Genomic DNA, 27,948 nt, shown 5'->3' with positions numbered 1-27,948 from the left:
AATGATTTAATCCATAATCAATTACAAATCGCTATTGAAATCGGTCCTTAGAAGCTTGAGGGTTTATTATTTCTCTCTCTTTAAATCACATTGGAATGTTTTAAAGCAATTAGAATTGAAGAGGAGATTCCTATGGGTGGGGGGTATAAGGACCACCGACACTATCCGGTCAACATAGCTCAATCAAAGAATCTATCAACACTATTGATGGAACGTATGCTCAAATTATGTATTCAAACCTTAGGCTCCTTACCTAAATTAGGACCTTAGATTACTCCTATTATTACTCCATTCCTGATTGTAAGAATGCCTTTATAAATACATGTATTATTTGTGATGAAACAAACTTGTTCACTATAATTGCAATTCCACAATATGGTAATCAGAGCCCATATGCTCCTCTGAGTTCTTCGATCCACATCTCATATACCTTTGTTCCCTTTTTTTTTCTCTTTTTCCCATATTTTCAAGATGGCCAACCAAACCATTGTTGAAGTTACCAGACATACTCACTTTCCCACCAAACTAACAGGACACAACTTCCCTTCATGACGTAAACAGATTGTTTCTACCCTTATCGGACTCGATCTCGATAAATTTGTTGATGGTTCTGTTGAAGCTCCACCCAAATCCATTAACGGTACACCTAATCCCAACTATCGTTCGTGGTTCCGACAGGACCAATTACTCCTCGGAGCCCTTCTTGGAAGCTACTCCGACACTGTTCAACCAGTTATTTCGTCTGCCACAACGGCTCGAGAACTCTTACAGAGACTCACAGATAGCTTCGCGAGTGTCTCCAGATATCGCATCATTTCTCTCAAATCGAAACTTGCTAGAACCACCAAAGGCACCAAAACTATGGCTGAATTTCTCAACGAAATGAAAGCCACAGCCGATGATCTCGCATTAGCACAAGAGCCAACGAAAGATGAAGACTTAATAATTCATATCCTCACCCAATTGGGTGACGAATACAAGCATGTGTCCACTACTTTATGATATCGTGATTCTCTACTCACCTTCTCTGATGTGTTTGAAAAGCTTGTTGATTATGAGCGCAGCTTGCAAGACACCCCACCCGCGACTATAATTGCAACGGTTAATAATACTCAACGGCAGGGGGGGCGATTTGCTTCCAAATCTGGTTATGATGCCCGCAACCACAATAGGTCCAATTCCTTTGGTCCAAAGAACAACAGAAATAATGGTAAAATAGTGGGTCGGCAAGCAATTACCATGGTAACAGTAATTCCTCCTTTTGTCAATATTGTAACATTCCTGGTCACGATACCAAAGACCGTAGGAAATTGGCAAGGTTCTTACAAGACAACAACATTACCATCTCACCAGTACCACCATCAAACCCGACAACTAACTCCTTGTCGGCAAGCTCTTCCCTTCCCATACCTCCCTGGATGTTTGACAGCGGGGCATCCCATCATATTGCATCTGATCACTCGTCTTTACATACCTTATCAGAATATGGCGGGCCCGACGAGATTGTTCTCGAAAACGGTAAAGGTTTGTCTATTTCTCACACCGGTCACACATATATTCCCACTTCTTCTCGTTCACTAAATTTAAATAATGTTTATCTTGTTCCTCAATTATGCAACAATCTTGTTTATGTTGCCAAACTTTGTAGATCTAGCAATGTTTCGGTTGAATTTTTCCCATATCATTTTTTTGTTAAGGATCTTCGAACGGGGGCGCACCTAATGCGGGGAGTGAACGTTAACGACGTGTATATTATGCAGCCATCAATTCACTTCGTTGTCTCTCTCAAATAAACTCAACCTCTAAGTCAACCAGATCACTTCTCTCATGGCATCACAAACTTGGACATCCGTCGATCAAAATCCAAAAATTTTTACTTAGGAATTTAGGACTTGATTGTAATAAAATGTCAAATGCTTTATTTCATTGTGATGCTTGCTCAATAAATAAAAGTCATAAAATGCCATTCAGAAAAAACTCATTCAAAGTGTCTAACCTTCGTTGGGGCCCGGCTCAAACCTCGTTGATGGCTATTCTTACTATGTCATTTTCGTCGATTTTTATTCCAAATATACATAGTTCTATCAAATTAAACGGAAATCGGACGTATCTACCTTGTTTCCACAATTTAAAATTTTGGTTGAAAAGTTTTTTAACACTCCTCTTGTATCACTCTTTTCGGACAATGGTGGCGAATACATCGGCCTCATTCCCTATCTTCAACAAAATGGAATATCCCATTTTACTACTCCTCCACACACCCCGGAACAAAACGGAGTGGCCGAACGATGCCATATGTAACACCCCGGATTTAAGCGGAATACGCCCGTGTGTAACGTACAAATCACTCATAATCTCATAACACTATTAAAGCAACAATAATTATATTTATTTTATTTCATAGCATAGCAAGTACACAAATTGTTCATAAGAGTAAAAGGAACAATAAACACTTCATCAAATCACAAATAAGTTCTTTATTTAAATAACCTAAGGTATTCTAATGATCTTCATCCTTAGCACTTCATCGTATCAACCTGCAGCACGTTTAAAATAATAAATTTTGTTAACAACACATGTTGGTGAGTTTTCATAAGTTTTTGCTTGTGTGTGTATATATATATATATATATATAAACTCACGATTCAACAATCGTCATGCAATAAATATCCAAGCGTAAAGTAAATGAAATTAAATAGTGTCGTCCTCCCGTTCATTTAGCCGAAGCCGTTGAAGTCGGGGAAATGAGAACCACCTTACGTAAACAACCGAAGTCGTAACATTAGACGGCGCGGGTACGTCCCATCGGACCCTCCTACTATGTGTATGCGTTTGCGTAACTTCCACCAATAAAACAATAAACACGTTGCAAGAAAGTTTACGTATAATCATAAACAATATGCACGAAAAATATTAACATGTATGATATAAGTGAATCGGTTTGTAAACAAACGCATAACTAACAAAAGAAAAACTTGTGACGTGCTACACCCCAAAACATTATAAAGCATTAAAAATGGGTTATGAAGAACTCACATTTGAAATATATGATAAACGAGAAACGAAATCCAAAAGCAACCGAAAGTGCGTTTAAATAACTCGAAGCGATTGAACTTCTCGAACTATAAAAATAAATACGAAAATTTAAAGACTTATACGGGCTAATTATTTAGTTTTTAAAGATACCGTGTTATATATTCTAATATCTTAAGGCGTTGATTATTCTAGTATTATTCTAAGTCTTAACGAAAATTTTAACGGTTTGTATTATTTAATATTAAAACTTAAATGCTAAAGCTACATTAATTAGGAGGCACGGATTTTACATGGGAATTTATCTTGAACTATGTTAACAAAGTAAGGTTAAAGAAGTAACACTAATGAGTTTAAAGTTTAATAAATTAATATTACCGAAATAAAGTTTAACAGATTAAAAACTAACGAATTAAAGTTTAATGAACTATATTATTTAAATATTATTAATTTAACGCTAAGTTTGAATGTTATAATGTTTACGAAATTTTGATGTTAATGGTAAATTTTATTTTGAAAACAAGGTGCTAACGAATTATAAAGTTTATCGAACGAGATATATAATTGTTAAACAAGACTTGACGGGTTCGAAAGATTAGTTTTTAGGTGAAAACGATAGTTTTTATAATCGATTTTACGTGATTAAAAATAGTTTTATTTGATTTAAAATGATTTATAAAAGAATATATAGTTTATAAAATATTTAAAAATAAAACAAAAAAATGTTGTTTTGACCAGGTTCAAACATTACGGTCACAGCATAGTTGCTTAACCACTAGACCAGCTCTATTATCATGTTTTATTAATAAAACTCATCTTCTTCAAAGAATTACAATCTGATATTCTGATCCGTGTTTGTTAAAATTACTTTAAGGATTTTACTTAACAATGAATATACGATCAAAACCATATAATACTTACTTGATTTGGTGTCAGAAAGATGGTGAACGGAGGTTGGCCGGAGACGAACTTGAATGAATCAAAGAGAGCTTTTAGAGAGTATTTTAGTTTGATTTGATGATTGGTACAAGTTTTGATGATGATTTTCGTCCTATTTATAGTCGCGTTTGATGTTTAATGCTCGTTTATGAAATTTAACATAAATTCCGGCGGTTTCTGGGTTTATTGCGCACAGATTTAAGCCGTTTTACACATTATTATCGTTTACTAGGATTTCGCCGTTATGGTTTACGGGTGTTACGAGTTTTAGTTGATAAATAACGCGTTTTTAAATGATTTATTATGGTGGCCGAAGTTGCGGTTCCCCCGGATTTCTGGCTCACCGGAAAAACGAAGAAAAAGGAAGATGGTGGCTGGATATTTTATATTGAATTTACAATTTGGTCCCCCATCTTTAAGGTTATGATAAAACAGATTTTTAATATAGTTACACAAGTAACCCCTATAGTTTCATGATGTATCAAAAGTAAAGTTGCCGTTTAACCTTGAACTTTGATATGTTAAAATTCTTGGGTAATTTTTATATTTTACCCGAATAGTTCGCAACTTATTTAAATAAAAACTTAAAATCTCGAAAGCTCGTTAATTGAACAAAACAAATAGAAAATGAATGAACAATAATCGTAACTAATCATGATCATTATATTAATGATGAGTGTTGAACACGAATATAATGAAACGACGAAACTGGTCGGTTTAATGAATACAAGCACAAGTTCAAATTCAAATAAACGTTAACGAATGCCACATGAAACGAAACTTGAGAATATAATAACATATATTTATATATATTCTTAATAAACAAAAACCGAAAATTAGAAATGGGTCGGGTTTTCGGGTTTGAAAAATAACGAATGTTACACCATAGACATATTGTTGAAACCGGTTTATCTCTTTTATACCATGCCAACCTACCACTCACATTTTGGACTCACGCTTTCCAAACTGCCGTATATCTCATTAACCGTCTTCCCAAACCAATCCTTGATTTTAAATCACCTTACGACCGATTATACAACAACTCACCAGCTTACACAAAATTGAAACCGTTTGGTTGCTTGTGTTTTCCATGGTTGCGTCCGTATGCCCCATCCAAGTTACATCCTAGATCCATCAAATGTATATTCCTTGGCTACTCTCCCTCTAAATCCTCTTATAAATGTTATGATCCTGTATCTCATCGCCTCTATCACTCTCGCCATGTGGAATTTGTTGAGCACACTTTCCCATTCAAAATGGATGATGCGCCCATCATCTCTCTTCCCACATCAGACACTTTCATCTCTAAACCCATTGTGCACTCCAACCAACAACCCCATAATATCACTCCTCACACATAAAATCAACCTTTCCATGCACACGTTAATCAAACTCCCCCCACATCTCCCATGCACCAATCAACACCTCATTCCTCTAACATCTAACAGTCCATCACTAACATCTCCCATGAGTCAACTCCACCCACCACTCCAAATAATTCACATAATTCATCTCCACCGTCACCTATCTCCGATTTCACCTTACCTAATACCACGACAAAAACCAATATCTCATCACCCTTCATATCGGTCCCACCTTCACCTCCCTCCACAACTCGACCACAAAGAACTAGAAAACCTAATCCTAAATACTTTAACCCAAATCTCATTAACACTACCACCCTTCACCCCTTATCATCTACCCTTGAACTCACCACTCACACCCAATCTTCCAAAGATCCTCAAGGGAGACATGAACGCTCTCATTCAAAATCAAACGTGGGAACTTGTACCTCCAATTCTCATACACCGATCGGTTGCAAATGGGTGTTTCGAATCAAACGCTATTCCGATGGCTCCATTGCAAAGTATAAAGCCCGACTTGTGGCTAAAGGATTTCTCCAACAATACGGGAAAGATTATTTTGACACGTTTAGTCCCGTTACAAAACCCATTACCATCCATACTGTTCTCTCAGTGGCTCTTTCTAGAAATTGGCTGTTGCGTCAACTCGACATCAACAATGCCTTCCTTCATGGCACACTTCACGAGGACGTGTTTATGACCTAGCCACCTGGTTACATTAATCCACAATTTCCCAATCACATTTGCAAGCTTAAAAAGTCATTATATGGTCTAAAACAAGCTCCACGAGCTTGGTACATTGAGCTAACAAATTTTCTCCTTCGGTTTGGATTCCATAAATCTTTAGCAAATGCTTCTCTTTTCATTTATCAACATCAAAACATCATTTGTTACTTTATGGTTTACGTGGATGATATCGTACTTACGGGAAACAACACACGCTTTCTTGACCATTTTATCCAAGCCTTAAGCAACAAATTTTCCATCAAGGATCTTGGTATGCTTCATCATTTCCTAGGCGTTGAAGTAATTCCTACTCCAACAGGTCTCTTCCTATCTCAACATCGCCATATTCAAGACATTCTAAACCAATTTCACATGGATGGTGCGAAAGATGTTACCACTCCCCTTAGTGCTTCAGATCCTTTGTCTCCCGCAGATCCATCACCTTTGGTTGATACCACTCCATATCTTAAGCTAGTTGGATCTCTTCAATACCTGGCCTTCACTCGCCCGGATATTTCATTCGCTATCAACAAACTTTCCCAATTCATGCATAATCCTCGACAAGCTCATTGGCAATCTCTTAAACGGGTTCTTCGCTACCTAAAAGGAACAATTCATCATGGCCTTTTTCTAAACTGTAACTCTTCTCTCACTCTCTCGGCCTTCTCAGATTCTGATTGGGGTGGTGTCAATGATGCCGGTCGGTCCACTACTGCTTATATCCTTTATCTTGGCACCAACATCATCTCATGGAAGTCCACACGACAGAAGTCGGTCTCCCGTTCCTCTACAGAGGCTGAGTACAAGGCATTGGCTAATGCTTCCGCAGAAATTACATGGACTAAAAATTTACTTACAGAACTTGGAATTCTTATAAATCAAACGCCAACATTATTCTGTGATAATACCGGTGCCACATATCTAAGTGCAAACCCTGTCTATCATTCACACATGAAGCACATTGCCCTTGGTTATCACTTTGTTAGGGAACAAGTATCCGCGGGTCATGTTCGAGTTCTTCACATCAGTTCCCAAGACCAACTTGCTGACATGCTCACCAAACCGTTGTCAAGAGGGCTGTTTCTCCGTAACAGATCCAAGATTGGTGTATCTGACGGATCCTCCATCTTGCGGGGGCGTATAAGGACCACCAACACTATCCGGTCAACATAGCTCAATCAAAGAATCTTTCAACACTATTAATGGAATGTATGCTCAAATTATGTATTCAAACCTTAGGCTCCTTACCTAAATTAGGACCTTAGATTACTTCTATTATTACTCTATTCCTGGTTGTAAGAATGCCTTTATAAAGGCATGTATTATTTGTGATGAAACATACTTGTTCATTATAATTGCAATTCCACTATAGCGGGTGGGGGTAACGATGAGAAAGATAAAATTGGTTGGGTGGCACGACAAAGAATCATATTAGACAAGAATAAAGGAGGCCTTGGTGTTGGAAGCCTAAAATCGGCGAATGTGGCTTTACTTGCTAAATGGTGGTTGAAGTACAAAAATAGTAGGTCGGCTCTATGGGTAAGGGTTATAACAGCAGTCCATATAAAAATTCAAGAGTGGCGTTCTTTTCCGGTTAAAAAATCTTTAGGTGGAACGTGGAATAATATTGGTTGTTTGGAGAAAGATATGATTTGGAGAATATGAAGTTGGTTGATCGGTTGCAGATTAACTTAGGGATGGGAGACAAAACGATGTTTTGGCTACATAATTGGGTGAGTGAGCTACCGTTAAAAGTTTTATTTCACTTCTTATTTTATGGAAAAACACAAAGATATAATGGTGCATGATTGTTACTATTGGGTAAACAACGAGGTGAAATGGCTTTGTAGATGGAACAAAGAGCCGAACACGAGAACTCTTAGATAGGAACTTGGCAGGTGTTTAGAGTTAATTTCGGTTTCTCAGTTGAAGATGGTACCGGATGTTTGGGTATGGAATGATACAGAGGGTAAGGAATACACTTTTCTTGTGAAAACCTTAATATGGGAATTAGATAACTTCAAATACCCATTGGTAGAACAAAATTTTTGGATACAACAGGTACCGATTAAAGTAAACTGTTTTATGTGGAGATTATTACTAGATCGCATCGCTACAAAAACCGCATTACTTGAAAGACATATAAACATTGGAAAAGATACTTGTGTGCTTTGCGGTATGTTCCCGAAAACATTTTTACATACCGAAAACATTTTGTTCTTGTATCTTGTGTGGGCTCTTGCGGCTTGTAAGTTATCCGTTCTTTTTTCTTCTATATAAACTGACTTTCAAAAAAAAGTAATCAATACATTTTGTTCCTTTTAACCCGTAAAAAGCATAAATCATGGGCCTTTTTAACAAACTTAACACTAGTGGGGAGTGGTTGTAAAAAAAAACAAAAACAACAAAGCAGGAAACAAGAGCCAGAGTAAACCCATAAATAAGAAGAACAACACTTAACTAAAGAAAAAGTACATGAAACACAAGGAAAGAAGGATACATCTAAGATCATGGTGTAATCCCATCCTATAATTTTCCAGAACTATTCCAGTGGACCCCCCCCCCCAAAAAAAAAGATGGACCCTACAGCAAATAGCATGGATGTTTTGTATTGTATTGAACCTCCCCACATGGTAGCGATCCAACTAAAGATTTTGATTTCAGTGCGGACAAATTTGATCACAGTAGCTGAGTCTTGGAGCAGAATCCTCCCTTGGCCGACCAGGCCTCGTACAACCCGAAAGAAGTTTTTCAAGACTTCTTAGACGAGCATGGCGACCAGCTGGACCGGCTCCAGTTGGACTTAATACATATTTAAAGTGTCATCATCTTAACTTATGTTGGGCGTTAGAGTATACCCCATGGCCTAATTGGCAAATTATTATGTAACTTGAACTAATTATTGAAGCAAAGTCTGGTGCCAGATTAGAGTTAAGGGTGGAGGCTGTGATCAAACACTTACCAATCCTGCGCTGCCACATTATTTTTACCTTTAACTATCCTGGATTTAGGAGTGTTCAATGTCGGATATTCAGACTTTCGAATATCCAATCTTCGGATATCCGGACTTTTTAGATAGTGGATTTCATTATCCGAATCCGAAATTCCGAAGTTTGGATATCCAAAATTTCGAATAGCCGATCAGATAGTGAACCGGATCTCTGAAATATCCGAAAAGAATAATAATTATATAAAAATTATCCGTAATATCATAATATAATTCAAAATATTCGAAGATTATCCGAAGTATTCAAAAATTAATCGAAATTCATAAATAATTTATTATTTAATAATTAAAAAAATATTTCGAATAGTTCAGATATCCGAACTATCCAAAAATTTTCAAAATCACTACCCGAATCCGAAATTCGGATATTCAAATTTTCAGATAATTCAGATTCATATTTTTTTGAACACCCCTACCCGAATTACCCAAAGGACTAACAATGGCGTACCCAAACTACCCTAAAGAAACTTAATTTTTCATAATTTTAAACACAAATAAATAAAAACCTCCATTAAAATTAAAAATTACATAATTCAAACTAAAAAAACAAATATGAACATAATAAAGCTAATCTAAAAATAACAAGGCAACGAGTATTTTTTCGCAATTTAACATTTGCATTCAAGAATTAAATCCAATAACTGGCCGGACAAACCTTCATGTGACTCCCTGTACATCTTCAGGTCGTTGCCAAAATCTTGTTGCGCCACCGCCACCCGTTGCTCCCTTGCAAAGTTTTTTCTCCTTGTTTCCTTTTCATTCCCATGGCTTCTGTGTGTTGTTCTTGCCTCGTTGATGTGTAGGAATCATGCGTGTCAACGAAACTTTGTTTGCTTGACGCATCGGATTTTTTCTTTGTTTTTCGGGTTGATCTTGAAGGAGCGGGATCATCATTGAGGTTCGGCATATGAGCATTGAAATTTTCGTTAGGTGGGGAACTTGGGGTGTAGTTGTCGGATTTCGATGACCGTCTTCTTTTATCTGAGTGACTTTTAGACGAGTCACCAACCATTGGGACTTGAAGCCATTTAGGATGTTTTTTCATAACTTCCCATGCTTCGACATGTTTATCCCACCCTTATATTTTTTTTTTGAATTCCTTCATAGCGTTTTGTATCACTTGAAGATTATTACACCCGCTCTTTCTCACACGCTCCTATATACTTCTCATATATATATATATATATATATATAAATTCGGGCCTGTGGCCTTCGATCACACTGCCATACCCTAAGGCCGGCCCTAGTGGTAATCTTGTGATTGTTGACTAGAACCGACTCATACCGAACTAGAACCAACACCTATATCAACCCCTCTACCGACCCCTCTATCGGCCCATCTACCTCTAGAATTGTTTAAATCCATTAAAAATTGGGTAGAAAGGAAATGGGTAAAAGTGAAGTATAAATTGTATATATTTTGCATATAAATTAAAAGCTTGCCGTGACAAAAAATAAGAGGTTGGCGGTGATGTTCCTTGCGGGGAATAGTACCCGTTGGAGGTACCGTCGCCCCCACACCCGTCCACCCTAACTTTTTAATGTGTATTTTAAAATATTTTTGTTATATTTAATACTAACGAGAAACGGAAACGATCGAGTGTTTTAGGCGTCCATGGTTCGAGAAACGTATCGTGCGTTTTGAACCGTTGGATTGAAGTGTTTGTAGATCAAACGGTTACGGGACCACTTGTTGTTTGTTACTTTAAATGGTACGTATTCATTCCCAATACGAATATACGAATATGTATCTGAGTCCGTAATTTGTTCAAAAATAGATTATTAGTTTTAGATAATAATAGATAACCATTACATGATCCCGTGCGTTGTAACAGGAGTATTGATACACATTAGTCTATGTGTTGCAATGAGGACCCTTGATAAAACATAAAGTTAATAAAGTTTGTTCACGCTATAGTAGCTCGATTTTAATAACTTTTTTACATCGAAACGTATGTAGAAATATGGTTGTCTTTGTAAAAAACTAAAATGTCATGGAGAAAACAAAAATATATTATATTTGAAACGCATGTTTTGACCATCCATTGCATTAGCTTGGTATTGAATCAAATTTATATCGAAGCATACGTAAAAACATTGTCGTTTATATTCAAATTTAGAGAAACATTAAGTTGCGGAAAAAAAAATTATATATATAATATTTGACCTACATCGTTTTTGAATGAAACTTATGTTGAAACGTAAATAAAAATAAGCGTTCGTGATCGTATATTTGAAAATTAAGAAAACATAATATATTGAAATATGTATGAGTAAAATATGTTAAAATCAAAGTTAATTATAGAAATAATAAAAAGTATGTGAAGTGTCAATAAATAAGTGGTTAATATATTTATTATTCATGAATAGTAACTTATGCGAGTTAGCTACCTTTTACTTTTTAATATATATATCTAATATTAGTGATGTTTCTTAGTTTTTATTAGGGTAGTTTTATTTGGATGGTGATTTATCAACGATCACTAAAAGGACCATGACATGCCATCACCAACTAACAATATGCTCCTTCGAAAATGGCTTTTTATAATATGAATTATTTGTAAATAATCACTTTAAGAAGATGGTTTTTTTCTTATTGACCATAGTCCATAAGATATAGACTCTTTGACCCTTTTGGCCAAGGCCGGCCTAACAGTAATGTTGGGCTAAGCTAGGACTTGAGGCTCCCAAGAAAATAAGGCTTTCATTTAAAATTAACTATTTTTATATATAGAGAAATGCATACTAATAATGTGTAATTGAAAAAAGAGACAATACTACATGCTGACCTTGTGGTTTCCTGCATGTTTTCTAACTTCTTAAATTAAAGCTTTTCCAACTCTCACTCAAGTTCGACTCCCACTCACTTAAGTTGTATTTTTTATTTTTGTTGATTCTCCTTCTTATTTATTTTGTTTTCATTTTTTCCTAGCTATCTACCTTGAATTTGTATTATATACATCACGACATCATGTTATTTTCTAATTGAAAATCCAAAATATTATAGTTTCATATATGAAACACGATAACCCCTCGGTAAATTTTAAAATAAATATGACAAATTCTACAATTTAATTTCTTTAACTCTTAGTAAGGGCCTCAAAATTTTCTTTTGCTTTTAGCCTACCAAATTGGTTGGGCCGCCACTGCTTTTGGCCGGTTTGAGCCAAATATATGTTTGTAATGTAAATATAATTATACAATGGCTTTGGTTATTAATACACCAAGGAGGTTATTCACACACCAGGAGGGCATATACGAGTCGTATAGGGCCTATACGACTCGTATAGGTGTAGTGTCAAGTCATTTTCTGTCAGGAGTGTCAGTTTTCATTTATTTGCATCGGATAGCCCTATACGAGCCGTATAGGGCTATACGACTCGTATAGAGTCTGTTTGACTCGTATAGTATTTTATTATTTTTTTTTAGATTTTTTTAAATTTACAAAATACTAAAAATAACACCCGAGTTGTTTTACAAAATAGAAACACGTAATTTAAAAGTAAAATATTTTGCTATATGCAAAAAAACATACGAACAACATGAGCGTTTTTGGGTAACGACTTTTTATATGTGGTCATGCAATCCATTTTGGTTGACGCCCATGTGGGTTATCTAAGCTTTTGAAATATAACTGTCGTGAAAATAATTACGTTTGGAGCAAGAAAAACTAATACCTGGCCTGCACGGGTCGTATACCATCTATACGGCTAGTATAGACCATAAAATAATTATAAATATCTGGTCAAAGTACAACTGACATCTGTCTATATGAGTCGTATAGACCCTATACGGCTCGTATAGGGTCTATACAAACAAGAATATCTATACGACTCGTATAGGGTCTATACGGCTCGTATAGGCCCTATACGAGCCATATACCCTTATTCACACACTATGAGGATGGTGTTTGTATATAACAACCCTTATACAATATAGGTGCATATATCTTATGTGTGCCATACTGCGATCTTTGTTTTCAAGTTTTTATTGAAAGATTTTCAGTAGTTTATTTGATCACGGAAAGGTAAAAAAGAAGACTTGATAATACTAGCTATGATATCTAAATAGTTCAAAATCCATACACAAGCACAATATAATATATCGACATGCTCATTGCAAAAATTTATGCAACAACCTGTAATTGACATTATATATTTGTCGTCCTTCCCACGTCTATATTTATTAACATGTCAAATTTTATTACAAAGCTCTCTTTATAAAATATATGTAAAGCATTTTACTTTCATACAAATAAAGCAAATTTGTAGAAATATAATCAAATTTAGTTTGTTTACTATGTCTTGTACTCTTGTAAATAAGTCGTATTTCATGTTCTATTTATGTTCTACTAAATTCAACAAGTCAACCAAGCTAAAAGTGAATTACAAAAGTAATATATATGTAAAATCTGCCACCTATATATATTGTTAATAAGTTTATTACAACCATATTGAAGACACAGCCCGGCCAACTCATTTTGATTTGCCATTTAATGTTCACTTGTTTTGAAAAACATATTAGATGAGTAATGATTAGGTATTTAGGTTACATGATTTTAAGCATTTTTGTTTGAGCTGATCTATTAGACATGATGCATATACAATTCATGTTTCGGTTCACTAATTTTAAGTTGTCAACCCATTAACCTAACATGGTTATTAGTTGTAACATCCTATTTTCGGGTATAAACATAAAATAATTAAAGTATGAAGTTGTGGACTTACTTTACATTGATTTTGTTATTCACTTATTTAAGTACAAGTTTGAGACCCGTGTATTACACGAAATTGATGAGAATTTTGATATTTAAACATTAAGCAAAATATAATAAATAACACAATTATCATATATTGTTAATGCAGTTACAATTTACATTAAAACTACAGGAATTACAAAGCAAACATTACACAAATAGTTTACAAATAACAAAAATTTTTCTTGTAGACTACATTTGTGTTTATATTGATCAATAGCCTTGTTTACCAAGAATAAATATCTTTAGTCAATGTCTGCTTTTAACTCTTGATAAGGCAACGTATAGTTGTCCATGTGAAAACACGGGTTCTTTCAAGTACAAACCAACCCTAGATAATGATTAACCTTGGCTTGTATTTATGGTCATCACGAAACACCGTACGTCTTCCAAATAAAATTTCGGATTTTAAGGTATTTAAGCAAGGTAAATGATCTGACCGGATTAAAAAAACTGTGATTATAGCTTTCCCATATTAAGCCCTTGATTTCTTCCCTAAAATATATTTACCTAAAATAATCTATTGATTTATATTTATGGAATATTAAAAAATTAAAATAATCTTTTATTCCTTAACAGGTCAAACAGGTAAAAAATTGTCCAAAGTGAGTTTTTAATGCATACTCAAAAATGATTTATTGTATTGATTGGATGATAATTCTATTTATATTGCTTTGTCCTCATATTAAACACATTATAATTCCTTTTGAAAATTTTGACAAAAAAATGTTTCAAGCTCAGACTAACATCTACTAAAAAATTTCAACCTACTGATTCAATGAACAAATGATGAAAAACCAACTCTTTATAATAATCATAAATGATGAAAAACCAACTCTTTATAATAATCAACCAGTTGATGCAATGAGCCAACGATACAATACATGAAATCAAATCCTTTCCTTTTTAACTTCAAATGTTAATGCACAGCTAATTAAAATTATAGGTGAGCATGTATGCAATTATTAATTTATAGAGATTGAAAGTTAAAAATTGATTCTAAAATTTAAAACTAATAATGATAGGTTTCCAGCATTTAAGCTTAAAACTTAAAACCGGATTTGCAGGTTATGTTAGGTATTAATAATGGTTTTTGTTTTTAAAATTAAGAGAATTTCTACTATATTTATAAATATACATAAAAAGTTACATTTAAATTAAACCAAATTCACCATGAGTGCAACATATGACATACTTAGGGGAAAAAACTAACTAATAGTGGGTATTATACGTACCAACATCATAGCAACATTTCCTTTAAAACCACGAGTCAACTTCATTACCTAAAATTGCATGTGACCGAACAAAAGGTATTAAAAAAAAGTGGGAACTAATTACCTGAAGGTATAGAGGTCAAATAGCCCTCCTCATAATCAAGATGTTGAAGTAATTTTTCTTTCAAAAGTGATGTTCTTTCATAAATGATTCGGTATTTAAAGTTTTATTAGGTGTATGTGAAAGATACATAGCAAGTAAGCTATAAAGTGATAATGCATTACAGCATATAAGCATAATTAACTAACCAATTCCTACTTTAAAAGGTAACATCAAATTTATGTGAAATTATATATAATACATGACACTGAGAGGAAGTTGCTTGTTAATAATACCGCACTTTAGTTTATTTTTACAAAATACCCATTAGGGATGTTTATTAAAAAATAGAAAAGAGTCGAGTGGAGTCGAAATTTAAAAGACTAAATTAAATAACTGACTTGGAATTTAGTTCAGGTTCAATTTGAAACTAAAGATCTAGATCTAATAACAAAAAATACAATACTACAGGTGCTGTGATAACAAAAAAAATCTAGACTTTTGGTGAATGAATATTAACGAACATATTGAATTGGGAAATTGGGACAAAACAATAAAACCTAATATATATAATAACTCACCTATGGTTAAAACTAAATAAACACGACCTCTATAAATTTGCAAATCAAATCGATACTTCCAATTTCTGCAAACGAAACAATGAAATAATCAGGCATTGACGTAATTGAACTAGATTGGAACAAAAGAATAAAACCTAACGCATACAAAAACTCACCTACGGTTAAAATTAAGCAAATACACCTCCTTAAAATTGCAAATCAGTTCGATACTTCCAATTTCTGCAAACGAAACAAAGAACCGATCAGACATTTACACAATTGATTTAGCAAACGAAAGAAGAAATCAGAAAAAAGATGTACCAGCTTCATATGAATCCAAGCAAAGTGAATCGAATGTTGGACGAATATGGAGGAGGATGATTTGGGTCGCCTTACAATAAATGGAGTGGTAGGTCACCGGATTTCTTTGCTTCTGGTATGTAAACAATCAGAGAGTAACATAGAGTTACCATTCTATTGAAAGAAAAATAAAGCGGGTCAAAGAAAACATATAGATTCGAAAAAACATGTTGGGTCGGGTAATAAGCCAAAAGGGGTCAGAAAAAACCATATTTTGTAAATGGGTTGAAAAAAGATGAGAGGGGCTAAAAGAGTGACAAGTGGCAAAAGTATGTATTCTTTTATTAGAGTAGTAGATATGTATGTTGTATTGAGATTAAGGGTTAATATAAACACGTGATAGTTTAGAGAGTTCGATAAGGGGCATTTAGTTCGGTAACCAATCACGTCACTTAGAAACTTAGTGGGCCATTTCTTATGTTGGTATTGCTTGATTAAATAGTTGGTCAACGGGGGATGAGAGTCTTCAAAGTTGGTCCGAGCGGTGGGTTTATTTTTTTGAATGGAGCTTATTTTTAAACACTTAAATGTCATCATTACCTTCTCCTTATATCTCAAATTTGTAAGAAGGAGACCATACCATTATACTAATAGGTTATGTGTAGAGTTGTGAAGGCCCGAAGTAATTCTTGAGTGGGCCCGGTGAGGGACGGCTTGATTATCTAAGAAGGGGTGGATGCCCGCTATATGATAATTAGGGTTAATTAATTTTCTTGCTTGCCAAGTTGGGGTTTATCTATATATAGATTATAACCATGTAAGATTTAATCTATGAGAGTTATCGTATTGGGGTTTTTATTTCCGTAGAATAATAAAAGCGAGTTTTACTTTATATTGTGTGTTCGTTATTTTGTTCGTTTTGTTGATATCGATTCAATCCTTGAGTTATATGTCTTGGATAGGAAAACGATCATACATAGAAGACTAATCAAGAACAAGCTTGCAATCCAACAATCTGGTGGTTAAATATTAAGAAATTGTGTTGTATTAAACACCTCTATTTGCGAGAACAAAGCTTGGGTAGTGAATTTACTATCTAAAACCTAGGGTATGGAGCTTCCTTGAGTTAATGATGAAATTATGAGTAAAAGTTGGAGTTATATGTTTATTTTGGCTAGGTATGGTTTATTTAGGTGTATAGTGATGAATGAAGTTCTTAAACTCGAAGTATGATGGTTAAATGTAGCAGTATGTTTTGGGAATTTGGCGAATGAAGTAGCTTTAGTTCACAATCATTTTTGATTGGGTAAAATGATTTATAGTTGATACATTTTTATTTGTATCGAAGCCGTAAGATATGATTGGGGATGAGTATGATAAAATAATCAAGTTCCAGAGAAATGAGGTTCCTAACCTATCTTCTTAGATTCTGAATTTTGTACTAAATTAGTGTTCGACTCCAAGAATGCGTGAAATAGATACAATCCTACTTTATGTGTTATCTATCAAGAATGATGTATAAAAAAAATTGAAATGAATATGGTTTAAAATTACTTACTTTATAATGGGTCAATTACGTACAAAATTTAGAAAGAAAAAAGATACAATATATAAAGAATGCCAATGTGAATGAGTTGCGAAGTAATAAGTTATGTAGTCGCTTTTGCTAATGTTGTACATGTATATTTTCAGTGAAATTGAAATCACATGTAAAATATTGATCGACTCCAATCTTGGGCGGGTGGTTTGAACACATAGTCACATAGATATATTGAAATGGATGTTGTCTTTTCTATATGTGCCATCATATAAGTTGCCACACACTCTAAACTACTATTGTATTGTTGGGTATGTTTATACTATAAATGAGTTATGACAACACATAGTAAATGAAAAGGTTGAACCGATCTTCAGCATTTAAAAGTGCTAAAACATGTTGATTGAGTTCATAAATTTTGGGATGCTATGTCAACACTAGTTTAAACCAATTATAAAACCGGGTAGAATAATAAAAACCATATCTATAAGAGCATTCTCATCCTATTCTTTAAAAATTTTGTGAGTGGAGCTTGTAAATTGTAGAGGGGGGGGGGGGTTGAGTGATTGTGAGTGTAACTTATAGGATAGAGAGAGAAAATTTAGTGATTTTCTGTAAATTATATGATGAAGATAGAAAATTGTAATGATAAAAATATAAAAGAAATATTATTTAATTAGAAAAATGTAATGTTTTTTAATGCAATTGTAGAGATGGAGATGATGATAGGTTAAACAAACCGGATTGCAATAGTTGGTGAGATATATTATTATTAGTTTAAACTTTGTTTACGTTGCAAATGATGATTTGTAAATTTAATGATTAGAAGGATTATAAGAAAGTATATATAAAAACCGTTTCAATCAAACCCCAACAACTCTCTCTCTCTCTCTCTCTCTCTCCTGTGTGTTTTGCAGAATCCTCTGATTCATTTCAATTATCTACATTTATTATATCTTCTTCTTCAATCACATTTACGTAACCCATAAGTTGATGCGTCCAGTACTTCTGGTTCAATGGCAAAAAACGGATGTAAATTGCGTATCCTTTTCTTACAAACTTATAATTTGTTCGATCATCTTGTTTGTGTTTATTATTATTATTATTATTATTATTATTATTATTATTATTTTTTGACTGGATTTAAAAAATATAGAAGAGTTTGCGGCGGCACATTCTGCTAATGTGAATTGCATCAAAATTGGAAAGAAGACACGTAGGCATTTTGTAACCGGAGGTGATGATCAAATTGTCAATCTTTGGTCAATTGGGAAACCAACGCCTTTAACGGTCAGTTGTTCATTCCAAATTCTTAACTCTTGCTTCATTCAAAATATATATAGCAAATATATATATATATATATATATACGAAAACTTTAGAAACACATTCTCAACCACATGTTTTTAATTAATGTTTAAATCTTATGGTCTACAATTAAAGTGAATAAAAAATATAAATATAAATATAACTTTTTCTCTCTCCTGAAAACATATATAAAAATTAGTAACAAAATGTTAAAAAATAGCAAAACATTTTTTTTTATGTTTCGATGTTTTGTATTAAATGTTACAACATATATTACATGTAACAAAAAAAAACGATTTTAAATAGGGTTTTCGCGGGTTTTCACAACTCAAATGGGTTTTCATTTTAATCTTACCCTATATATATATATATATATGAGAGGGTTGTAGTAAAAAGATGTAGTTTCATAGGAAACAGGAAGACTAAGAATAAATCAAAGTCATTGGATCATGTTAATCAATTGTTGAGATTTAAAATTACCAAAAACCGACATAGTTTCCTAGAATTACTCTTTTACCATAGGTTTTAATGCCAAATGTCAAAAATCTATTTGTTCTTACCATTTCTAGGAAACACTTTATTCTTATTTGAACATTTTTCTATATATATATATATATATATATATGGTCAATTGTGTTCAATTTGTGTTTGTACAGATCCTAACAGAATTGTCTAGTCCCTATCTATATCACTGTTATGTATTTGTAATCAGTAAAGAGTACGTAGTTGACCGAACCACGTTAAATCCTCATGTTTGTTTATTGCTTTTTTCGTTTGTGTTCAATTCGTGTTTGTGCAGATCCTAACAGAATTCTTATGCGAGATATTTTCAGTTATACCCCTTCAAAATTTTTAAAACTTTCGGTCTTTGGCAGCATGGCATCTAATTAACACCTGGTACACTATGGGTCACTAAACCTCTGGCATTAATGCTTTGCTACTTTAATACGCATAATGTCCATCGCAAGACGCCCTCAAGGAGTAAAGGGTTGGGTAATTAGAAAATGGAAAGTGTATGATAGGCACTTGCCAATCATATATATAGATAATCAATCTACAAATGCATCTAAACTGTGGTTTTTTAGTGCTTTCCCTTATGTTTGGTCCCAATGTGATACGGTGCACAGAGCCTAAGTGGCCACACGAGCCCGATAGAGTCTGTTGCTTTTGATTCAACTGAAGTTCTGGTGGCTGCTGGAGCTTCTTCTGGTGTGGTCCAGCTCTGGGATCTTGAAGAAACAAAGGGTAAATTTGTCCACCTTCTAGAAGTTGAGTCTGAGGTGTTTTTGCTTAATTTGTGATTGTTTCTGCAGTGGTTAGAACACTTAACGGACACCGGTCCTATTGCACCGCGGTGGAATTCCATCCTTTTGGTGAGTTTCTTGCATCTGGTTCCATGGACACTAATTTGAAGATATGGGACACTAGAAAAAAGACATGCATTCATACATACAAGAGTCATAAACGAGCAATCAGTACGATCAGATTCACCCCTGACGGTCGTTGGGTGGTGTCCGGTGGACTTGATAATATTGTAAAGGTAATGTTGTTTTATCAGTTATCTCAAAAACATCAATTTAACTAACTTTCTGTTGGTATGTATATCTTGTGCATAGATATGGGACATAACTGCTGGAAAGCTTTTGCACGAATTCAAATTCCATGAAGGACACATTAGATCAATGGACTTCCATCCTCTCGAGTTTCTGTTAGCAACAGGTTTGTTATTTGTATCCAACACTAAACACAAGTCATGTGATTTTCATCATTACTTATTCCAGGTTCATCAGACAAAACTGTAAAGTTTTGGGATTTGGAAACCTTTGAGTTGATCGGGTCAACTTGGCCCGAAGCGACAGGTGTACAGTCAATTACGTTTCATCCAGATGGCAGAACACTCTTTTGTGGTTTAGATAGCAGTTTAAAGGTGTTTTCATGGCAGCCTGTAGTTTGCCATGATGCAGTTGACTTAGAATGGTCAACTTTGGGTGACATATGTATTAATGATGGGAAGCTTTTAGGGTGCTCATATTATCAGAATTCTGTAGGAATTTGGGCTGCAGATGTTTCAGTAAGCATCTTAAATTTTGTGGATTCAAAATTCAAATAAAACGTCTTAAAATTAAATAAAATACATAACTTATCTACTTTCTTGTGTTTGTGAAGCAAATTGAACCTTACAAGGCGCAACTGAAATATCTAGATAATGACACAAAGGATATCAAGAATATATATGTAGATAGTAAGTTATTATTTAACTCACCTTTTCTTTGGTTATTAATTTATTTTATGTTATTGCAATTCACTATATTACATAAAGCTGCAGGTGTGACTACTGTGATTTCTAAAGACGTGTCTGCTGATTCAAACAAAGAGTTCCAGTCTGTTAAATATGTTAATGGAGGTAGTTATTTAAACGTTACGCGTGTCGTTGAGGAAGAATAAGTCGGTTACAGCTTAACAGTGTTTCGTCTTCATTTGCCCACTTATGTTTGCAGTTGCGGTTATGAATGGAAGGACCCGCAGTCTGGTTGAGAAATTTGAAAAACGAGACAAGTTAGATGATACTAATGAATGTCATAAACCTGACTTAACTTCTCAGACATTACCTAACACAAATAATGTACCTACCACCATCACACAACAACATTCTAACAATAAGCCAGTAACTGTTCCTGATGTTGTGCAACAACCTATGACTGAAACAAAAAGATCCAAGAAATCTTTAAAAACACCTGATTTGGTAGTACAAACACCCAAGAAATCTCCGAATTCGGTACGTCAAAAAGCTAAGGCCTCACCGATTCAAAAAACTGTTACTTCCCGCCGTGTAATTCCTGAAAAAACTAGATCTTCAATGCTGGTAACACGGAGATCTAGAGCAATGAAGGTATGATCATGCTGCTGACTGCATAATCATTTTCATTTATACTTAATCTGATCAGTGTGAATATATGGCTTCACAATAATTGGGGTGTGCAACCGAAAATTTGGTTTTTGAACTTTTTGAAAACTCTTCGGTTTTGATTTTGTCATTTGGGCTTTGAATTTTTGGCAAAGAAATGACCAAAATAATAAATTTGGGCCAAATTTTTTTGTTGGTTAATGATTAATTGATTATTACATATTTTGGTATTAAATTTTTGGGCTACACCATTTATTATTTTCTATAAAATATTAAACATTAAAAATATAAATTATAACTAATAATTCAATAACAGAAATCGATTTTTTGGGTTTATATGGGTTCAGTTCGGTTTTTTTCGGTTTCCGGGACATGCAAAACTAAAACCAAACTGGAAAGTCGGTTTTTTAAAACCGTTCAATTTCGGTTTTTTTAGTTTTGCCATTTGGCCTATAGATATTTTTGGAAAAAAAAATTGGGCATAAATTTCTTTGCTAATTAATGATTAATTGATTATTACACATTTGGTCCTAATATTTTTGGGTTACACCATTTATTATTATTTTTATAAATTACTTAACATTCAAAAACAAAAATTATAAACAAAAATCGTTTTTCCGGTTTTGTGGTTTGTGTAATTTCAGTTTGGTTATGTCGGTTATTTCAGTTGCCGGTCAGTTATTTCCGTTTCATGCACACCCCAACAGTAATAACATTACCTTGATTTAACTTTTGACAACTGGCAGGAGGATAATCCACAGACCACAGGGAGAGATCTGATGGTCAAGAACGAAAATGACAACAATCCAGCTGAAGTTTTGATGCTAGATCATGATTCGTGTTTAAGCACACTTCGATCTCGCCTCGCAAAGCTCCAGGTAAGTTTAAACTATTCGGTATATTTTCCATTAGTCAACTGAACCTTGCTATGATGTTATAAAACCTACAACTTTCTGCTTTTTAGGTGGTACGACGTTTTTGTGACCAAAATGACCCACGAGCCGCTATTAATGCATTGCAGAAACTGCCAGATCATGCTGTATGTATTCTTCATGGAATTTTAATATACTGTTAGCATGTTTTTGATAAATTGTGTTTTCAAATAGTTAAACATCTGAATATGTTGTTGTCTATATCTATAGGTACAAGCAGATGTAATTAGTGTTATGCTGGAAAACATAGAGTCTGTAACATTAGATCTCTTCTCTTGTTTGCTGCCTTTGTTGTCGGGTTTACTCGATAGCCAAACCGAGAGGTGCATACATACAACAGCTTCATTATGCTTGTTGACCATGTGGTGTTAAACTATTAACGCGTTTCTGCAACTATTTGTAGACATATAAATGTGTCGCTACAAATGCTATTGAAGCTTGTAGCAGTCTTTGGGGCCGTAATCAACTCAATGATCTCCGCATCTCCAACTATAGGAGTTGATCTTCATGCCGAGAAACAGTCTGTTGTTTCTGTTTATTCTTGTTTAACTGCATATTCAACTAACTAACTAACTTATTATATTTAAAAACTTGTTGACGCTTGACAGACTTGAAAGCTGCAATCAATGCCATATTCTGCTTCAAAAAGTACATAAAAATCTCCCAGATGTTATACGGTAATCGTCTTTCCACGTTGCCTCGTATTTAAATAAAATAAAATGATGCTAAAGGCTTTGAGTGACACATGTTTTTCCATGTAGGCGGGGCGGGTTGACAGGAAAAACTGCACAAGAACTTAACCGTATACTTCAACAATCATAGAAAAAAATTCAAGTAGCTCATATACAGTTTTATCTTTGGGTTCTTTGCCCTCAAACAGCCATTTTCAGCAAGAAAAATAATCAATGATATACAGATTATTGACCTGTTGTGAATATGTAACATCTTGTTCAAATGTGCATTTTGATGTGAAAAATAAAAAAGATGGAAAATATTTGCTGAATAAACTTCAGCAATATATCATATCTATTTATGAAAAGAGTGAAAGAAGTATACGTATCTTTATCTTTACCTTTATCTTTACAATATATAAAGGAGGAGTGAATGAACTCTTAAAATTTAAGAGGTACAATTTATATTGCATAAGTAACAACCCATGATGCATGTCTTAAAGTAGTTAAGAGGACATAGTGGTCTTTTGCCACAATCAAATAATACAGATGAAAACAATTTACAATAATAGCCCCTCATATTTAGTTAACTATTTGTAAATATAAGTAATAGTTTCAACTTTGGTCCCCCATCTTTACCTATATACTTGACAAGTTTATTTAATTTTTTATTTACTTCTATATCTTTAAATAAATTATGATTTAAAAAAAACGAATTTACTTTTGCGACCTGCTTATTTTTGTCAACGTTTTGACATAAAAATTGTTCAAAACTGAAATATTAATTAAAATGTACAAGTTATTAATGCATTAATGTACAACTTCTCTTACGATAATAATATACACTATTGTAATTTACTTTAAATTAAACTAAGTCAAATTATTGTCATCATCATCATCAATAAACATTCACAAGGACAATTGGTATACATGGATCTAGATTAGTTTAATCTAAAAAAGATTTGTTTAGTTTGATAAAACTGTATTATGAAAAACGATTTTTATATATATTAAGCATTTAAAATCACAAAGACATCTTTCGAATATTTTATATGGTTAGTATCAACTATCAAGCTACCTTGGAAAATATCACGTTGCACATAGCACAAACTTGTTACATTGGATATTACATCCACTACATGAGAGTATTCTTATCATAATCAATTCAAATTCAAGTTGTTTGTAAAAAGGTATCCTCATCAATCTTCTTCTAATTTTATTTTCTAGATTCTACTTCGTAAAAAAACTCATTTATATATAAGAAAGAAGTTTTAGATGCATTATATATTCATGTTTGCGAACACATTAAATTAACTAGCCAGTCAATTATAATCATGCAGTTGTAATCATGTATGCTTTTTGTTTCAAGTTTCGTTTCATCGTTCATGATATATTTTTATCGCTATATTTGTATCTTCATCTATACCTAATAAATAATTAATTAATTGATAGAGCCACGTGTCATAATTTTTCATGCCCCGGGATTTATTTTTCTAGCTTCTCTTATTTCAACGTTCGTGTTTATACTTATAAAAGAACATAATATATCTCTATCTCTATCTATGCTAGCTATATAATATAGGAGTAAGGGACCTCTTAAATTTTAAGAGAGGTACCACTCTTATTGCATATTATACAAGTAACAATGCATATAATTTTAAGGGGCTGTTTGGGATTCCGTATTTTCACCTCCTTATAACTTATAAGGATAAATCATAAGTTACAAAAGTGTAACTTATCAACATTTCCTCTCACATAATAAGGAAACCCAAACACTTTTTTTTTTTTATTTTATCATAAGTTATAAGTTATAAGGAGGTAAAAATAAGGATTCCCAAACAGCCCCTAAATATGTATGGCTAAAATAGTCTTTGCTTATTCAAAAACAATTTACAATAATGGTCCTTCAACTTCAATCAAGTTTGTTATTTATTAAATAGTTACACATATCCCCCCTCATTCTAAACCAACTACCCCACGACTTTTTAACGGCCATAACTTTTTCACATGTTAATATTTTTTTCTAAACAATTACACAATAAAAACGAGCATTTTATTCTCTTTAATTTGAGTATAGTATTGCTATAGTTTATTAATTTTTTAAAAAACAAACATGTTACGTGATTACCAGTTATTACTGGCAGCGGGTCAGACAAGTTCGGCTAATGGTGTCAGAATGGGTTAGGATTGGAACAGTTTAATACAAAAAAAGGTTAGTTTAGTTCATGTCGGGATGGGTTTAGATCGAAAGGGTTCATGTCAGAACGGGCTTCGGGTTAAAACATTTTTGGGTTGGAACGGATCCGTCAAAACGGATTGAGTTAAAAAGTAGGTTATTTGAAATTACTGTACATTTCATCTTAGCTTCTTGATTGTCACCAAAAGTTACGCACGTTCAAGCATCAGTTACGCGGATGACATTGTTTGTACATACTGGTTGCTCGCGTATAGGCGTTATGTGGCGCGCTTACTAGCACCGGTTACACGTACGATGCCACTTTAAATGCATACCACTGTCAGGTTACGCACATGCCGTTGTGAGATTACAAACGTACTAACACCGGTTGCGTTTACGCATACACCGCTACATCGTGCGGGCACCTAGCTAGTTATACTATGAAGTATAAGTAATTATAGTTCATCTAATTAATAAGTTACATGTCTCCTAAAATTTACTCAATTTTTAGTTTTAAAAAATATTTACAGTTTTGTCAATGCATTTTTAACCATATATATTTTTTAATTTGGTTTTAAACCAGCTACCACTCCATGATTTTTAAATGAAGATAAGTATTTCATATGTTAATATTAAAAAAAATCACAGAAAACAAGCATTTTATTTTCTTTAATTTGAGCATAGTATTACTATAGTTTTATTTATTTAATTCAAGAAAAATTTACACGTTACATGATTACCGGTTTATATGTTCTTGTTGCGTCGAGTGGACTATATTAATTTAGTAATGCATAACGTCTAATGTGTATAGGAATGAATCCTAACACATGTACAAAACCGAATGCAAAATAATACAACTGACAATTTCATGCTAAATAAACTAACTGATATACTCAAATAAGGCCTGAGATTAAGGCCCTTCATCATAATCTCTGATGGGCTCAGCCAGGTTTGTTGAAAGATTACTCAGATGTTAATCAATCATTTCACAAGCTTCTCACAGTAAAGATATCTTTTTTTTTACCCCATATCACAAGCTTCTACTCTTGTTGGTAATTAAAGACAAGCTAGTCCACCGTCCACGAAAGTTGTTTTTATAATAATAATAATAATAATAATAATAATAATAATAATAATAAAATTCAATTTGTTTGACGCTATTATGAATCTTGAATGCAATGAAAGGCAAACTATAATATATACAGTATACATTAAGTACAATGTACTGAAAATATTAAAAGCACTTTAATAAATAGGTAGGGGATACTATATGCATGTAACAAATTAAAATGACCGAACTCAAAAATTAATATGTGGATCACATTTGAAATGATTGCCACATGGTTTACTATCACAATTTTGATTTTCAACATGTGAGTCTAGTTTTGATTTGTCGTTTTTGGTAAATAAAAGTTTACATGGATGCTTGTCAATTCTAGGGAAACTTTTGGATAGACCGAAAAGGTGACCACAGAGTTGTGGTCACTGAAACATAGGGACGTGTTATGCAGACTGATACATAATTTCTTTAAGTTTCTTTGTGTATTTGTTCGTTTCTTCATTTGAGGTTGGAATAAACCTAAAAACAGAAAATAACATAATAATGAGCTATTTGAACTAAATAACATAATAAAAGATATATTGTTGGAGATTATTTGATGCTTAAAAGATGTATATTTTTATATACATCAAATATCTCTACACTTGAACATTGATTGTCCTCAAGCAAGTTAAACACAAAAATTCTCTAAAATAGCAAGGTAGAACCAGAGCTAAAACGTGACGTGACGTTCTTTTTATGAGCTTCTTTTTATGCAAAATGTGACGTTCTCACAATTTTCACACACTTGGCTTTATTTCTAATCATACATGCAATTTTGTGTGTATATGAGCACTCTTAGCCAAAATGCAACATGTGAGAAATAAGTTTGTCAAGAGTTCAATTCTCCACCTTTGTGAAGGGTTGCATAAATCAGAAGGTATTATAAGTTGGTGTTTGGTTTGTGAGGGTAAAGAGATGGGAAATTGGTGTTTTTGTGGTGGTTCAAGGTTTATTGGTTTAAAAGGGGATATATAGAGGCTTCTAATAATCTTCAGGAGCTTCCAAAGTATCATCAATAATCTTGCTCCTTTATGGTGATGAGGTAATTTCTTCTAACTGGTTTTTTTTAACAATCCTAATGACTCTTTTAAGGTCAGATCGTCAACACTGGTTTGTCCAAAATATGGATTAATTCTTCCTCAATCATGTTCTAAACATAACTTCCAACTCTAATGGACAATTCGGCTTTGAGCCTAATAGCCCCCACCTTCATTAGTTTGGTATACTCATATTAAGATTGGGTTTGACTTACTCTAAATGCTCCTTTGTGAGACCACATACATCGTTCATATCTTTTTGCTCTTCTTTTTATTACGTTT

General features: G+C 33.5%; 1 protein-coding gene across 1 annotated transcript; it reads left to right on the top strand.

Moving 5' to 3' along the window:
• The first annotated feature begins 6,434 nt into the window (after window positions 1-6,434).
• On the top strand, window positions 6,435-23,509 carry LOC143549378 (katanin p80 WD40 repeat-containing subunit B1 homolog KTN80.1-like). Its single transcript, XM_077040281.1, has 15 exons — window positions 6,435-7,149; window positions 18,693-18,826; window positions 19,971-20,088; window positions 20,157-20,383; window positions 20,460-20,562; window positions 20,625-20,914; window positions 21,010-21,085; window positions 21,164-21,247; window positions 21,342-21,733; window positions 22,495-22,626; window positions 22,713-22,787; window positions 22,891-23,003; window positions 23,084-23,200; window positions 23,289-23,357; window positions 23,442-23,509. Exons 1-15 carry the CDS (start codon window positions 6,435-6,437, stop codon window positions 23,500-23,502), a joined length of 2,706 nt encoding a protein of 901 aa, XP_076896396.1. The 3' UTR covers window positions 23,503-23,509.
• Window positions 23,510-27,948: the final 4,439 nt, after the last annotated feature.

Source organism: Bidens hawaiensis, unplaced genomic scaffold (assembly GCF_021521415.1).
Source record: "Bidens hawaiensis isolate Kalapana, Puna unplaced genomic scaffold, B.hawaiensis_p1.1 tig00015551_1, whole genome shotgun sequence".
Classification (NCBI taxonomy): Eukaryota; Viridiplantae; Streptophyta; class Magnoliopsida; order Asterales; family Asteraceae; genus Bidens; species Bidens hawaiensis.
Note: the sequence above shows the minus strand (reverse complement) of the source record. Positions and strands in the feature narration are given on the sequence as shown.